The sequence below is a fragment of the Poromitra crassiceps genome (assembly GCF_964638095.1).
Source record: "Poromitra crassiceps genome assembly, chromosome: 20".
NCBI lineage: Eukaryota > Metazoa > Chordata > Actinopteri > Beryciformes > Melamphaidae > Poromitra > Poromitra crassiceps.
In genome coordinates, this window is record NC_139637.1 from 8,477,178 (window position 1) to 8,495,156 (window position 17,979).

Below are 17,979 nucleotides of genomic sequence, written 5' to 3' on the forward strand. Positions count from 1 at the left end.
AGCGAGGATGGAGGAATTCTGTCTGGCAAACAATATCCAGCTCCTGACCTACGGCACTCTGGGTTAGATACACTCAACTCTGGGTTAGATACACTCTGTGTTAGATACACTCTGGGTTAGATACACTCTGGGTTAGATAACACTCTGGGTTATATACTCTGGGTTAGATACACTCTGGGTTAGACACACTCTGGGTTAGATACACTCTGGGTTATATACTCTGGGTTAGATACACTCTGGGTTAGATACACTCTGGGTTAGATAACACTCTGGGTTAGATACACTCTGGGTTAGATACACTCTGGGTTATATACTCTGGGTTAGATACAGTCTGGGTTAGACACACTCTGGGTTAGATACACTCTGGGTTATATACTCTGGGTTAGATACACTCTGGGTTAGATACACTCTGGGTTAGATAACACTCTGGGTTAGATACACTCTGTGTTAGATACACTCTGGGTTAGATAACACTCTGGGTTAGATACACTCTGTGTTAGATACACTCTGGGTTAGATACACTCTGGGTTAGATAACACTCTGGGTTATATACTCTGGGTTAGACACACTCTGGGTTAGACACACTCTGGGTTATATACTCTGGGTTAGACACACTCTGGGTTAGACACACTCTGGGTTAGATACACTCTGGGTTAGACACACTCTGGGTTAGACACACTCTGGGTTAGATACACTCTGGGTTAGACACACTCTGGGTTAGACACACTCTGGGTTAGATACACTCTGGGTTAGACACACTCTGGGTTAGACACACTCTGGGTTAGATACACTCTGGGTTAGACACACTCTGGGTTAGACACACTCTGGGTTAGATACACTCTGGGTTAGACACACTCTGGGTTAGACACACTCTGGGTTAGACACACTCTGGGTTAGATACTCTGGGTTAGACACACTCTGGGTTAGACACACTCTGGGTTAGACACACTCTGGGTTAGATACACTCTGGGTTAGATACTCTGGGTTAGATACACTCTGGGTTAGATACTCTGGGTTAGATACACTCTGGGTTAGATAACACTCTGGGTTATATACTCTGGGTTAGACACACTCTGGGTTAGATACACTCTGGGTTAGACACACTCTGGGTTAGACACACTCTGGGTTAGACACACTCTGGGTTAGATACACTCTGGGTTAGACACACTCTGGGTTAGACACACTCTGGGTTAGATACACTCTGGGTTAGATAACACTCTGGGTTATATACTCTGGGTTAGACACACTCTGGGTTAGACACACTCTGGGTTAGATACACTCTGGGTTAGACACACTCTGGGTTAGATACACTCTGGGTTAGATAACACTCTGGGTTATATACTCTGGGTTAGACACACTCTGGGTTAGACACACTCTGGGTTAGACACACTCTGGGTTAGATACACTCTGGGTTAGATACTCTGGGTTAGATACACTCTGGGTTAGATACTCTGGGTTAGATACACTCTGGGTTAGATAACACTCTGGGTTAGATACTCTGGGTTAGATACACTCTGGGTTAGATACTCTGGGTTAGATACTCTGGGTTAGACACACTCTGGGTTAGACACACTCTGGGTTAGACACACTCTGGGTTAGATACACTCTGGGTTAGATACACTCTGGGTTAGACACACTCTGGGTTAGACACACTCTGGGTTCTGGGTTAGACACACTCTGGGTTAGACACACTCTGGGTTCTGGGTTAGACACACTCTGGGTTAGACACACTCTGGGTTAGACACACTCTGGGTTAGATACACTCTGGGTTAGACACACTCTGGGTTAGATACACTCTGGGTTAGATAACACTCTGGGTTATATACTCTGGGTTAGACACACTCTGGGTTAGACACACTCTGGGTTAGACACACTCTGGGTTAGATACACTCTGGGTTAGATACTCTGGGTTAGATACACTCTGGGTTAGATACTCTGGGTTAGATACACTCTGGGTTAGATAACACTCTGGGTTAGATACTCTGGGTTAGATACACTCTGGGTTAGATACTCTGGGTTAGATACTCTGGGTTAGACACACTCTGGGTTAGACACACTCTGGGTTAGACACACTCTGGGTTAGATACACTCTGGGTTAGATACACTCTGGGTTAGACACACTCTGGGTTAGACACACTCTGGGTTCTGGGTTAGACACACTCTGGGTTAGACACACTCTGGGTTCTGGGTTAGACACACTCTGGGTTAGACACACTCTGGGTTAGACACACTCTGGGTTAGATACACTCTGGGTTAGACACACTCTGGGTTAGACACACTCTGGGTTCTGGGTTAGACACACTCTGGGTTAGATACACTCTGGGTTAGACACACTCTGGGTTAGATACACTCTGGGTTAGACACACTCTGGGTTAGACACACTCTGGGTTAGATACACTCTGGGTTAGACACACTCTGGGTTAGACACACTCTGGGTTAGATACACTCTGGGTTAGATACACTCTGGGTTAGATACACTCTGGGTTAGACACACTCTGGGTTAGACACACTCTGGGTTAGACACACTCTGGGTTAGATACACTCTGGGTTAGACACACTCTGGGTTAGACACACTCTGGGTGAGATACACTCTGGGTTAGACACACTCTGGGTTAGATACACTCTGGGTTAGACACACTCTGGGTTAGATACACTCTGGGTTAGACACACTCTGGGTTAGACACACTCTGGGTTAGATACACTCTGGGTTAGACACACTCTGGGTTAGACACACTCTGGGTTCTGGGTTAGATACACTCTGGGTTAGATACACTCTGGGTTAGATACACTCTGGGTTAGACACACTCTGGGTTAGATACACTCTGGGTTAGACACACTCTGGGTTATATAATCTGGGTTAGATACTCTGGGTTATAGATACATTCTGGGTTCTGGGTTAGATACACTCTGGGTTAGATAACACTCTGGGTTAGATACTCTGGGTTAGATACTCTGGGTTAGATACTCTGGGTTAGATACAGCACATTGACTTCAAGCCAATCATATTTGACCCTACTATATTTACCCATCGGTTGTATTACTCATATTAACCACATACGTGTCACTCAAGTGGAACAATTACAAGGAAGAATTTGATTTGATGTTTTATGATGTAAAAGCAGTGAGCATATGAACTATCCTGCTGGGTTATAGTTATCCTGCTGGGTTATAGTTATCCTGCTGGGTTATAGTTATCCTGCTGGGTTATAGTTATCCTGCTGGGTTATAGTTATCCTGCTGGGTTATTAGTTATCCTGCTGGGTTATAGTTATCCTGCTGGGTTATAGTTATCCTGCTGGGTTATAGTTATCCTGCTGGGTTATAGTTATCCTGCTGGGTTATAGTTAGGGTTAGTGGGGTAAAGAAGTAAAATGGTGGGTTTCTAAGATGGAGTCGCTCCAATGGTGACGACACATCCCGTCTCCATGCCCCCTCCCCCTTCACCCCCCCCCCCTCCCGTCATCTTCACTCCTTCACTCTGTCTCTCCATTTTTTTTCAACCCCTCCCTCTCTCTCCCTCTCTCTCCCTGCCCTCTCCTCCCCCTCTCTCCCTCTCTCTCCCTGCCCTCTCCTCTCAGCTGGAGGTCTGCTGTCAGAGCGTTATCTGGGGAAGGCGGAGCCTAAGTCAGAGGCGGAGCTGGACACCTCCTCTCTCTCCAAGTACAAGAAGATGATTGACGCGTGGGGCGGCTGGAGCCTCTTCCAGGAGCTCCTCGTCGCCTTGGAGACGGTCGCCGAGCGACGCGGCTGCTCGATGGCGTCCGTGGCGACGCGCTGCATCCTGGACCGCCCGGCGGTGGGCGGGGTCATCGTGGGCTGTCGTCTGGGAGTGGCGGGGGCGGGCAACACATCGCAGACAGCCTGCGCAGCTGCAGCCCCGAGCTCCGGCTGACGGAGGACGACCTGGCCGCCCTGCAGGCCGTGACGCAGCGCTCCAGCGACCTGATGGCGCTCATCGGGGACTGTGGGGACGAGTACAGGCGCTAAAGAGTGAGGAAGAGGGGGCGGGGCTTACTGAATGTGGCAGAAAGAGGGAGGAGGAGGAGAACGAGAGGAAGGCGGAGAGAGGAAGCAGAAACAGTGCGTCTTGCTTGACGCTGTAGTGGAAAAAACATGGGAAAAACTCTGCACTGTGTCTGCACTGACACAAGCAAACGTCTTCGCTGTTTACATTAAGGTGTCAAAATGTGTTTTTTAGTTCGAGAAAATTCAAAGAAAACATTCAAACAACTATTAGTTTGTGAATGAATCTCCTCAATTCTCAAATATTCTATTTTATATTGTGTGTACAATATGCAAACGCTACAGTACAGTATTACAGTATTTGCAATACAGTCATTTCCTAAGCCTCATTTCCTTCTATTTTTTTTGTTGAATTACATATTCTTGGTATTTTCAAACCATTACCATTTTATTTATTTGTTTAAATAAAGTTTGTGCTTTTATCAGATTTTTATTGTCTCATTGGCTTTTTATCATTTTTATCATCTTTCTATTGTCTTTTTACGTCTTATCTTAACTATCTCTTAATTCGATCTTTTATTCTTCTTTTACAGTTTATTTTGGTTTTCATCCTACTGTATTTTCAATGAATAATTTCTGAGTATTCTGCTTTTATTTTGTCAGTCAAAGCACTTTGTGAAATCTGTTATTAAAGGTGCTATATAAATATAGTTATTAATTATATTATTATTAATTATTATTATTATTCAATCTAATCTTGAGCTTGATGGCATGAGACAATTAAGTTGATATTCCTTTGTGTCTGTGAACCCGGCTGTGTGTGTGTGTGTGTGTGTGTGTGTGTGTGTGTGTGTGTGTGTGTGTGTGTGTGTGTGTGTGTCTGTGTGTGTGTGTGTGTGTGTGTGTGTGTGTGTGTGTGTGCCGGGGGGCGGGGGCTCAGTGAAGGGGAAGGAGTTGTCAGCCCTGTAGCACTGTCTGGCCTGACAGATGATATGAGAACAGCACGAAATATACATTAGACACTAATCCATAAACACACATATGAAGACACACACAACACACAATCTGTCGTTTTTGCTCTCTCTCACACACACACACACACACACGCACACACACACTCTCTCTCACACACACACACACTCTCACACACAGAGATGGGCGAAAATACATCATAAAGTATTTTGATACAAATTACAAATACTTGCTCAAAAAATGTATCACAATACAAATACAAAATACCTGTCTGAAAATGTATTTGAGATACAAATACGTATTTTGTATTTTGAAAATACATGAAAATACATTTTATAAAAACTTATAAAGAGCTGCAACGATTAGTCAATTCATAGATGAATTGCCAAATATTAAATTAATTGCCTATTTTGATGATCTATTAATCATTTAGAGACATTTCTTTAAGGAAAATGTCCTAATTCTCTGATTTCAGCTATTCAAAAGTGAAATTTTCTGGTTTCCTTAGACAGTAAATCCTCTCTTTAGTCCTCTGTCACAGTATGTGTACTCCCTAACACACTGCAGTTCTTCCATTTTAGTTTTAGTTGTTTTTCAGTAGAACTAATTTCTCCTTCAGCTCAGCTGTTAATCACCTTCTGTGAGGGCTTTTGACTTAAAGGCAGCATTTCTGCATGTTAACCTCAAGTTTTGGAACTTTGACTATGTTTAGCCATAGATATCTGACATCATAACACAATATATAAATAACTGAAATAGGTAAAAGGCATAGTAGGTCCCCTTTAAACAACTTCACATTCACCACCATGTCAGTAACTTGTCATCACAGTATTTATTTAACGTGCAAACATATTTATACAACTAGAAAAGGTTACATTTCAGGAATTGAATGCCCTGATGCACATCCTGTCTAAGGTTGTGAAATTGTGAATCGGTGAGAGGAACGATGAGAAACTGCATCTCAAACAAAAAAGGCCTTCCATGAAATTGGACTCTTGTTCAAATCCTTACATCCTTAAAATGACTTCCCCTCCTTCTGCTTCATAAACAAAATCCAAAACAACCTGGCTATCTAGAACATAATTACTAAAGAACAATCACTCACTGAATACAACTTTCCACTATCAGCAGTGGTAACACCATTCTAGTGTCAAAATCTGCACAGCCATCATTATGCACAGTGAAGCTCAGACATCCTTGTAGCAACAGAAAGACATTTTTGATTTTCATTAGGGTACTTTGGTGTTCAGTTATAGTTTTTCAGTATAACTAATTTCTCCATCTATTCAAATCAGGTTTATGACAGTTAGTTGTTTTTCAGTACAACTAATTTCTCCTATTCAAATCAGGTTTCAGTTTAGTTCAGTTAGGTTTTTTTTCAGTACAACTTATTTCTCAATCTATTCATATCAGGTTTTAGTATAGTTCAGTTAGTTGTTGTTTTTCCAGTACAACTTATTTCTTCAGCTATTCACATCAGGTTTCAGTTTAGTTCAGTTAGTTAGTTTTTCAATACAACTTCTTTCTCAATCTATTCTGAATCATATCAGCTTTCAGTTTAGTTCAGTTGGTTGTTTTTCAGTACAACTTATTTCTCTATCTATTCTGAATCATATCAGGTTTCAGTTTAGTTCAGTTAGTTGTTTTTTCAACTTATTTCTCCATCTATTCATATCAGGTTTCAGTTTAGTTCACTTAGTTGTTTTTAGTACAACTAATTTCTCCATCTTTTCACATCAGGTTTCAGTTCAGTTAGTTGTTTTTCAATACACCTTATTTCTCCATCTTTTCATATCAGGTTTCAGTTCAGTTTAGGTCACTTAGTTGTTTTTAGTACAATTAATTTCTCCTATTCAAATCAGGTTTCAGTTCAGTCCAGTTAGTTGTTTTTTAGTACAAGTAATTTCTCTGTTTATTCATATCAGGTTTCAGTTTAGTTCACTTAGTTGTTTTTAGCACAACTAATTTCTTCATCTTTTCACATCAGGTTTCAGTTCAGTTAGTTGTTTTTCAATACACCTTATTTCTCCATCTTTTCATATCAGGTTTCAGTTCAGTTTAGTTCACTTAGTTGTTTTTAGTACAACTAATTTCTCCTATTCAAATCAGGTTTCAGTTCAGTCCAGTTAGTTGTTTTTTAGTACAAGTAATTTCTCTGTTTATTCATATCAGGTTTCAGTTTAGTTCACTTAGTTGTTTTTAGTACAACTAATTTCTCCATCTTTAGTTTAAACCTGTGTCAATGTTTACATGTGTCAATTTGAGAATAAAAAGAAAAATGTATTTTATGTATTTGAAATACACAAAATACAAGATCTGAAAGTATCTTGATACAAATTACATCTCATTTTTCTCTGCCCAGCCAAATACAAATTACAAAATACAAAAAAGTAGTTGAAATACGTATTTCAAATACAAGTATTTCAAATACTGCCCATCTCTGCTCACACACCCAGCTGACGCTCAGAAAGCAGACAGACTCCTGCTGCGCTATAGGACCGTGGTCAACGTCAAACACATCCAAAGACATCACATCAAACCTCCTGCATCATGTGACCCCCGGGCCAGCTGGGGTTCAGCACAGCGGAGACAAAGGGCTGTGGTGATACAGTCAGGGACAAAGAGGATCCTGTACTGTATATAGTGGCTCTCACTATATAGCATACATACAAAGTCACACTTCAGAATGGTCACCTGCTTTTGACTGGCACGTGTATGTTCATTGCTGCAATTATGAATCTATTTCATACACTTTTCAATAAGATACTTTTTTATATAACTATGTCTTAAAGCTGATTTGTATGTGAAGCGAGGTTCATCAGATCCATGCAGAACATCAGAGGGGAAGGAAAAGTGAACAGCATGCTAACCTGTGACTGAACCCTGGATAGAGCCACAAATCTTCAAGTTCCATCACAGAAAATATCAGATGTAGAAATATAGTGGGTTAAATAGGCGACTATGACAGATGAGTTACCTGGGATATAGGGCTGTATAGAGCAATATTGATATCAGGATAATCATAGAAAAGTGTTCTAGCTATATGATATATGACAATATCTGCTGAGCAAATTGCTGAGCCTGTTGACATGAAACCTCCAATGTTTTAACTTGAAATGTTCAGACTTGGGCTGATGAAACCGGTTTAAAACGGCTTTTGATCAACTGAAAGAGACAAGAAGGTGGCCAACCTAACATCAACGCTGTTTTTCTGAGTTTCTGAAAAGTTGACATTTTGGAGATATGAGGCTTTCACACCACAGCGACAACATGCAAAAATCACAAAATAATCACATTGATCTTCAAATGAAATGCTGTAATTTCCAAACAAGTTTCCCTTTGTCCCACATCTCATATTGTGAGAGATTTTGATTAGTATTTGCTTTTCATCATTTGTTTAGACAACGTAATTGTGTCAAGATAATTTGATACAATTACTCCGATCACGATAGGATGATTTTTTTTATGAATGAATGAACGAATGAATGATCATCTTGAATTATTGCCCAGCATTTAGTAAATTATGCTAATCTGGTATAAGGAGGCCTTGTAATTAGACACAGAAGTATCTAATATACTATACTATTATATATATATATATATATATATATATATATATATATATATATATATATATATATATATATATATATATATATATATATATATATAATATACTCTCTCACAAACAGCCATATAAGCACACGTGCTGCAGGCAGTTTGAATCTTTTAATAGGGTTTTCAATTATTAACACACATGAAAGATGCACAACATGTGGACGATCTGGGCTTGTGTGCTCCAGTAGGCTTTCAGTGCTCACCCAGGCACTTAAACATCTCTCTCTCTCTCTCTCACACACACACACACACACACGAGTAGGTGTGTCTCAGCGCTATATACAGAAATGCACATTCGTATATAAGAGGACAGAACAGTCTGAGGTCCTAAGAGTCGTTTGTGCTGACTGTTCCTAAAGGCTGGACAGAAATAGTTAAGAAAGCCTCCAGGATGGCTACAGGAAGAGCTGAAGCTATAAGGAAACTAGTTCCTCCCTCTAGTTTAAGGCTATACATACATATATTTATTTATTTATTTTAATAATATTTAAATATTAATTTATATATTTTTTACTTTGTTTATTAAGATTTTCTCAAATGCAAATACTGACTTGTGACTCAAGTAAAGTTGCTCACACCTCTGTTTATGGTCTTGGTAGGAATCTAGTTAGTAATAGTCTTTATTTTCAATTTTATTCTTCAGTGAAAGTCATTTTTCATTTCATCGTTACTTTTTATTCACATTTCAAGTGTAAAAACCTCAAAGAAAAAGACATCAGACAGGTTTTGTGAAGAAACCATCCCTTTATTGGTGTGAACCATCCAACTCAGGGTCAAAAAGGGTTAAAAAACAGTCTGTGCTCAAACAGACCAAAACCAGAGTTTCTCCACACCCTGCTGCCTCTAGTGGTGAAAAAAGGTGGCGGTGGGGAGGTTGGGGGGCGGGGTCAAAAACAGTAGTACTGGGTGCAGGCATAAGAGACGCTGAGTCCAAAGAAGTGAAAATGGTTCCGTTCCCCATAAAGCAAAAGTCACACAAAAAATCCTTCACTTTACTCCAAACCACGTTCACTGCGTTTTACTGACACACTACAGCAGTAGAGTTTCTCTACAGCAGTAGAGTTTCTCTTCACTGCTTTTTACTGGCACACTACAGCAGTAGAGTTTCTCTTCACTGCTTTTTACTGACACACTACAGCAGTAGAGTTTCTCTACAGCAGTAGAGTTTCTCTTGGAGGGAGGAGGAGGAAACGGACAGGGGTGGATGTAGGGTGGAGTTACTGAATTCACAAATAGGGGCAACTGAAGGGGGGGAAAGGCTGGGTGGGGGTGGGGTGGGGTGAGGTGGGGTGGGGTGGGCATAGGGTGGGGTGGGGGGTACCTGGGTGTCAAAACCACATCAATGACAATTAAACAGAAACACCATGTTAACGTTCTCTATCCAAATGAAGACGGAGAACGCGAGTGCGTGGGCCTGAAGTGCTTCCCCTCCCTCTGTGGCTGTTTGTTTGCTGTCTCCACGGCGACCGCCGGTTGCCACGGAGTTACCGCGACGTTGCTGCAGGTGCTCCTTACTTGCCGTTGGTGGCGCTGTTGAGCAGCTTGCGTGCGGCCTGGGCGATGGTTGATGCCGAAGATGCGCAGCAGCTCGCTGGGCTGGCCGCTGCGGGGCACGTGGGACACGGCCAGGCGGCGCACGCTGAAGCCAGACTCGTTCACCACCGCCGAGCACACGGCCTCGCCCAGCCCGCCTGAGGAGACAGACGAGACAGAGGAGTCACAACCAGGGCTGTGCAATAACATCGATACGGCAATATATCGCAATACGTTTTTCTGCAATACTGTTTCGATACAATATCGATACAATATCCATACTATATCGATACAGTATCGTATTTTCCAAGGGGTTATTTTTTCGGATGGCCATTTTTTCGTATACTGTATCGATCCGGTATCGATACCCTATTGATACCGTATCGATATCGATACGGTACCTCTCTCTTAAGAGGTTAATTAAGAGAGAGAGAGAGAGAGAGAGGGTTTAGGATATTTTTGGGAAGTAATTCAATACTTTCAGGCATTTCTTTTTTGTTTTCTTTTAGAATAATTCTATTTGGGGCATCTTAATTTGAGTGCTGTTGTCTCTGTGACGGCTCACCTTCATAGTAGTGGTCCTCCACTGTGATGATGCGTCCTCTGGTCGCCCTGGCGTTCTCGATGATGGTCTTGGAGTCCAGGGGCTTGATGGTGAACGGGTCGATCACGCGGATGTTGATTCTCTCTGAGGGAGGAGAGAGGCAAGTATTACTCTAAAGCCAGCAGCAGAGGAAGTGTAGATGCACCTTAGTCCAACTGATGCTCTGTATGTTACTGACACACTGTACAGTAACAATAGGGCATCATGTCCATCATGTGGTATATACAGTCATCTTTCTTTCTTTCTTTCTTTCTTTCTTTCTTTATTTCTTCTTCTTACCTTTCTTCAGCTGTTCAGCAGCAGCCAGAGCCTCGTGCAGCGTCACTCCTGCTCCAATCACAGTCACATGGTCATCATTGGTCTTGTACACAACCTGGTTGCATGATGGGAGAACGGACAGATTCTCAAATATAACTTCCCCACTTCCAGATGAATCAAGCAGTTAGTTTTGATGATGATGAAGATGATGATGATGATGAGGGATTAAGAAAAGTGTGAAATTAAATTTTGAAACGCCAGATGAGAAGTATTACAGCATTATCATGTTAATACTCAAGTTAAGAAGGTTCTGGTCAAGGTGCTCAGATGGATGAGGGACAGTAAAGGGATGAGGGACAGTAAAGGGACGAGGGACAGTAAAGGGACGAGGGACAGTAAAGGGACGAGGGACAGTAAAGGGACGAAGGACAGTAGCACAGTGGCTAAAGCTGTTGCAATTCACAAAGCTGTCATCTCATCCTGGGAGGTTGCCGGCTCAACTCCGGCATGGTGCGCAACCGACCCAACACAGGATGTCATCGTAAGATGGCATGGACCTCCCCTGGCATCATGATGTCATAGCGATGTCATGATGTCGCCGATGACATCATCTCTATGTGCCAAATAGACTGTGATGTCACCGAGCCAATGATGTGGGCTCACGAGCTTCCCGATGACATCCTCAATGATGTCAGATCTCTTCTGCATCCTGTGTTCTAGCAGACATTGCGGGGGCAAGCTTTCCTTACCGGGATGGAAACATGTCTCAAACAGCATTAACAGAACAATACATGATGTTAAAAACGACACTATGTGAAGAGGTGTTTCTTACAAACCTTCGCCTGTCCAACATGGAAGTCCTCACTGCTGCTGTAGAGGATGTTGTTCTCTGGGCGGCTCGTTCGGATGAAACACAAACCCTGGAACGAAGAGAAGGAACCGTCTGGATTTTAAAGACTTCATAAAAGTTCATAAAAACACTGAAGCAGATGAGAAAGATCCTGTGTGTGTGTGTGTGTGTGTGTGTGTGTGTGTGTGTGTGTGTGTGTGTGTGTGTGTGTGTGTGTGTGTGTAAATCAATGCAGTAGAACTTGAAATACCAAAACTAGCTTTGACTCTGCTGCTCGAGACAGTTTGGTAAAGACCACATTTGGATTTAAAATCATTTTCAGTCGCTCTTCAGTCCTTATGTCAACCACGGTGCGAGACGGTTTGTATGGCTGTGTGTGTGTGTAGGTGTGCGTGTGTGTGTGTGCGTGTGTGTGTGTGCGTGTGTGTGTGTGTGTGTGTGTGTGTGTGTGTAGGTGTGCGTGTGTGTGTGTAGGTGTGCGTGTGTGTGCGTACCTTTGTGTTGGCGGCCAGCTCCACAGCCTTCTCAGTGGAGACACCGTCGCTGGGGTAGAAGACGGTTGCCGTAGGGATGGCTCTGAACATCGCTAAGTCCTCCAGACCCATCTGAGACGGCCCGTCCTCACCTAGACACACACACACACATGCACATGCACACGCACACACACACAAACAAACACACACACACACACACACACACACACACACACACACACACACTTGATCTTGATTTCATATGCGTGGTACATGGTGTTTGGTTTACCTTCAGCACTGAATTAAATCAGGCTGTGATAGATAGGTGTGTGTGTGTGTGTGTGTGTGTGTGTGTGTGTGTGCGCGTGCGTGTGTGTGTGTGGCCGTGGGGGAAAACGACCACCCATTGATGACCATGACGAGACACCGCCTGGATGTATTGGAGGAGAGAGAGAGCCGGACTGACCAATGGAGACGCCGCAGTGGGAGCCGCAGAGGTTGACGTTGCTCTCGGAGATGGCGGCCATGCGGAGCTGGTCGTACGCCCGCGTGAAGAAGGTGGCGAAGGTGCTGGCGAACACCACGTTACGATCCCGCGTGGCACAGCCTATCGCCACGCTCACCTGGAGGAGAGAGGGAGGGAGGGAGGGGGAGGAGAGGAGGAGAAGGAGGAGAGGAGAGGAGAAGAGAGGAGAGGAGAGGAGAGGAGAGGAGAGGAGAGGAGGGGAGAGGAGAGGAGGGGAGGAGAGGGAAGGAGAGGAGGAGAGGAGAGGGAGGAGAGGAGAGGAGAGGAGAGGAGAGGAGAGGAGAGGAGAGGAGAGGAGGAGAGAGGAGATTCATCTCACTCTTGAATTATAGATCAACTCCCCTTGTGTTGCTATCAACTTAACTTACTTAACTTGTATGTTTAGTAGTGCTTAATGTTTTGGAGACTGGCAGCCATATTCCTCTACTGTTGTTGGTTGCTGAGTAAAGGACTAGTTCACTGCTCTTTCTTACCATGTTCTGCTCTGCGATGAAGCACTCCACGTAGCGGTTGGGGTGCTCGTTCTTGAAGAGCTCGGTGAAGGTGGAGTTCTTGGTGTCTCCGTCCAGAGCCACCACATGCTCGTTGGAGCGGCCTAGCTTGGCCAGCGCCATGCCGTACGCCTTCCTGGTAGCAATCTGTTTGTAGATCAGAACAGACAGACAGAGAGACAGAACGACAGAGAGACAGAGAGACAGACAGAGAGACAGAACGACAGAGAGACAGACAGACAGAGAGACAGAACGACAGACACACAGACAGACAGAGAGAGACAGACAGACAGGGAGACAGACAGACAGACAGAGAGAGACAGACAGAGAGAGAGACAGACAGACAGAGAGAGACAGACAGAAAGACAGAGAAACAGTCAGACAGTCAACTTGCTACACCGATTCACAATCCACAGGTAATACAGTCAGATTGTTTGTTGATATATTCTAGATACCCCAGCTATCCATAGTAATCTACTTATAAAGTGAAAGCCATCAGACTACTATTAACCTGTTTTCTACCCAATTGTACTTTAATTCCCCCTCCTGTCCTGGTTGTTGCTCCACCCCCTCTGCCGATCAGGTGAGAGCCGCGGTAGACGAGCACATACTACCTCTGATACATGTTGTGACGGTTTGACTTTCAGACTTATCCTTCCTTCTTTATTCTGTATTATTTTGTTAGGGGTGCCAGCCAGGTCTCTCTCCTAGCATTTAAGAGTTAAGTCAGGGTTGTGTCATTCATAGTCTTACCAAACCTCACAAAGGTGCACACAAAACAACATGTACACCCTGCACATTGAATGAACAAAGTTCAACCCAGCAAGAACAAATACATTAAATGCAAACATTAAATGCAAACACAGAAACACTCAAATAATTTCAGACCACACCCAACAAACTCAGTTTCAGTATATATATTGTGCAAGAAAATAGTTTCAGGGAAAAGTTCATTTCAGGTCCATATCCCTCAGTTCACACAGGTAATCCAGTCCAGGATTTACACCCGACCCATCCAGTCAGTTCAATGGTTCATAGTACCACAAAAAGTAATCCATTCCATTTACAGGTTTTCTTTTCACAGGTTATGTGCTCCCAGCAAAAAAGCCCTGGTGAAACAAGGAAATTACATTCAGTGCAATTCAATTCAGTTCAGCTTTTAAATACAACCCAAAACAAAGAATCCACAAAACCCTGTCAAGTAAGAATAGCTTTTCTCACTTACAGTCTGTCAGTCAGTCCAATATGCAGTCCGCCAATCCCGAACGGGTTTTGCTGCTGCGGGTGGGTGAGTGACGCTGGCTTCAGTGGCTTGAGTAAACAGCGAGACAGCTGAAAGGAGAGCATCCGAGCAGAGAGGCAATGGAGCGATCTGAGAGAAAACAAGAGTTTGTTGAAGGCACGGAGGACGGCTTCAGTGGCAGGCAGGTGGATAAACAGTGTGACCAGGTTTACTTTAAACAACCTTACTTTTTGTTTGCTGTCCCAGAGCGTGCTGCTCCGGCGGCGACGCACCTCTCGCTTTTTCCTCCTTCCTTCTCTCAGAAGAAAAACTGAATGAACATATGCGGAAGGGAGTTGAATAATGGCGCGAACGGGAACGAATCTATAATACATCCATGGAACGAATCCGTAAGTAGATGGGTGTATCCGGGGGTGTGTCTGTATCGTTGTGAAACGTATGGTCCGGGGACAAGTCTAGGTTGTCACATTGTGCAGCGTCGCCAGTCGCTTCTTTTCACTTGACAGCGAGGAGTTTCACTGGCCAGATCACACTATTGCCCCCCCCCAGTTCCTCTCGCCCCCAAACAGGCGCCCCGACCGACCAGAGGAGGCGCTAGTGCAGCGACCAGGACATATACCCCTAAGTGCCTAGCACAGAGGCTTGAGGTAAAACAAATAAAATAGTAATAATCAAGTCCGCACACACCCAGCATCGGGCTCTACGCAGTGCGTGGGCTCTCCTGCACTTGCTAACTGAAGAGTGGATGTACGTGCTCTACTTTTATTTGAGCAGGGGGCAGGCCCGCCGCACCCCATTAGGCAGAGTACGCAGACTGCATAGGGCATCATGTGACTGAGGGCACCAATTTTTTTTTTTTTTTTTTTTTTTTTTGGTGCCCTCAGTCAGGCCACTCACTGAACAGCAGGCCAGGCGCCGCCTACTGGTTTACTAGTGTTTTTATTACTTTATTCAGGGTTAAAGTGGGTGCATCTCATTGTAAAATTGGACTCGGCCCAAATTGGGCTTCAAACGGCCCAAATCTGTCTTCAACTGGCCCAAATCTGACTTCAAACGACCCAAATCGGGCTTCAAACGGCCCAAATCTGGCTTCAAACAGCCCAAATCTGGCTTCAAACGGCCCAAATTGGACTTCAAACAGCCCAAATTTTTCACGCATTTTTCACGCACGTCGGCCCGTATCGGCCTGGCCTCCTTGGTATCTAATGCCCGGCCTGAATTATGATCCCAGTCCGCCCCTGCTTGCATGTACAGTTTAACAATCGCTTGTTTGCTGACATGTACAGTAATTCTAACAATTGTTTGTTTACCACATGTAATGAAATGTGAGATACACTAGTATCCTTCATAATTAATGAATTTGCAGTCTTTCGTTTGACAGTTATTGAAAGTTTTGCGGGGGGGGGGCACCACAAAACAATTACGCTTAGGGCACCCAAATGGCCAGCAGCGGCCCTGGCAGGGGGCTTGAACCTGCAACCCTCATGTTGGGCAGGCAGGGAATCTACCGCTACACTACCCGGGTGCCCCCAGGTTCCACATTTGAGAGTGATCAAATACTTTCAACCCCATAAATCACACAGTGTAAACGAATGATTGGGGACACAGCTTTAATGAAGACATCCCAGCTTGGCTGTATGACTTGACTTTCAAACATATACCTTGTCTCCAGTTTTGTAGCTGGGTGCGCTTGGCATGCGCATGTTGCGGAGGTTGACGGGCGGGGCGTCGTCGTTGGGCGGGGCCGGGTAGAGGCGCTTGCTGCTGCTGCTGATGCGACTCTGCAGCTCGATGTCCGCCATGTCTTTAGGCAGCGGCTTCCCGTGCCAGCCCATCTTATCCTCCGCTGCTGAAACACACACATGGAGGAAGATATTAGACATAAACATTTTTAATAATTTTAATAATTTTTTAATTTTTATTAATAATTTTTAACACTCTCGTGTGTTACCTGATGGGCACAAACTTGGATTTTTACACACATATGAAGTCCAAATAAATGCTAAATTGTTACGGTGCCATATTATGCCATCAAATACATGGCAAGAAACATATATTAGTCAAGTCAAGTTTATTTGCAATAGTTCTGTGTTAATAGTTTAGCAGTGCAGTGTTTTCCATTTTTAAGGCTATCTTCATTAGATTGGTGCCGAACGTGCTAGTTTCCTTTGAGCTATCTTCCTGCTTTTCTGCTCAGAGCAGTTAGCTGTGTACGTTAGCGCAACCGCATGCATGCTTGTGAAGTTAGTCAGGTTGGGGGAAGGGAAAGTGCAATGCCTTGGTAACTACATTATCCCAATGAGGCAACTGTTGCGGCTAGCTACATTGTGCCAAGATCTCTGTCTCCATCACAATTTTTCTTATTTTTCTTCCATAAAACTTGAAACGTTATAGCTTGTGAGTCAGCCAGTCTCAGAAACGCTTCAAGATGACATGACGTTGGATCACAAGACTCTAGTCTACATGTACTCATTTCCTTCCTTTCCTCAAAAGAAAGATATCGGCGGTTGCCCCATTGATGATGAGTGGGAGAGAGTAGCCATTTCATAGCAGTTTTATTTTTTATTTTTTATTTAACCTTTATTTATACAGGTGAATCACCTGTATTGGCTTTTCACAGTGTAGTGATGAGTGATCTGATCAAGGCAGTGTCATTCAGATTAGCATTTCATCTTCACTTCAGTGATCCACGTGGAAGGTTTAATTCAGTGATACTCAACTTGCGGCTGAATTAAATATAATCTTTGGTAACGTTAATTCAGTGGTTCCCAACCTTAGGGTCGTCATGACCCTAAGTGGGGTCGCCTGGAATTCAAATAGGGTCGCCTGATTATTATTATTTTTAACACCACACACAATTTAATACTACCGAAGATGCTTTTTTAAATCTTTATATCTGGTAATGTGTTTGAACCGCCTCTTCAATTTGTCCCTTCTTGTACATTTTTGTTTACTTGTGTGTTTTCAGCATGGACGAAGACAAAGACGATAATCTGTATATTGACACCGACTCGGACTCAGCAGACAAGAAGTTGAACCAAGTCAAATGGACACAGGAGGAGGTGAGTGACATTTAACAATTGTTTCTCATACAACAACACCTTGACATTAATTTTTTTTAGCCATTTAGCTGAAAATCCTGAAAACCTGTCACGATTTAAAGTAGAATTGCCAGAATTACAAAACTGGCTGCTCACTGAACCGTAGCAGGCTAGCACTTAAAAAAAGTATACATACATGGTTGGTCAGCGAACCTTCCTTGAGAAAAATGAACATCAAAATGGATTTATTTATTTTATTTATTTGGCAGGCAGGGACAATGGACAGTCAGAAACTGTCCCAGAATTAGCTAGGAAGCTAAATTTCATCTGAGGTCCCAAAAGTCAGCAGGTTATACTTAAGCAATATAGCACTCGAGCTGCGTGTGTTGTGGCAAATATATCCCGCT

The 17,979-nt window shown here is 43.5% G+C and overlaps 1 protein-coding gene and 1 pseudogene across 2 annotated transcripts in view; one reads left to right on the top strand and one right to left on the bottom strand.

The window, feature by feature from the left end:
• Positions 1-3,987, top strand: part of LOC310794827 (putative oxidoreductase YccK) — an 8,171-nt pseudogene extending 4,184 nt beyond the window's left edge. Inside the window, exons 6-7 of the transcript in view lie at positions 1-62; positions 3,579-3,987. The exon at positions 1-62 is cut by the window's left edge and continues 32 nt beyond it. The product of the transcript in view is annotated as a putative oxidoreductase YccK (transcript). The remainder of the gene's footprint in view (positions 63-3,578) is intronic.
• Positions 3,988-9,930: 5,943 nt separating this feature from the next.
• Positions 9,931-16,880, bottom strand: LOC310794828 (transketolase-like; the record flags this gene model as incomplete). Its single annotated transcript, XM_083656881.1, has 9 exons — positions 9,931-10,244; positions 10,652-10,774; positions 10,970-11,063; positions 11,785-11,868; positions 12,293-12,423; positions 12,738-12,894; positions 13,271-13,435; positions 16,193-16,380; positions 16,856-16,880. The coding sequence occupies 9 exons, from the start codon at positions 16,878-16,880 to the stop codon at positions 9,931-9,933; spliced, it is 1,281 nt and encodes a 426-aa protein (XP_083513007.1).
• Between the last annotated feature and the right edge of the window lie 1,099 nt (positions 16,881-17,979).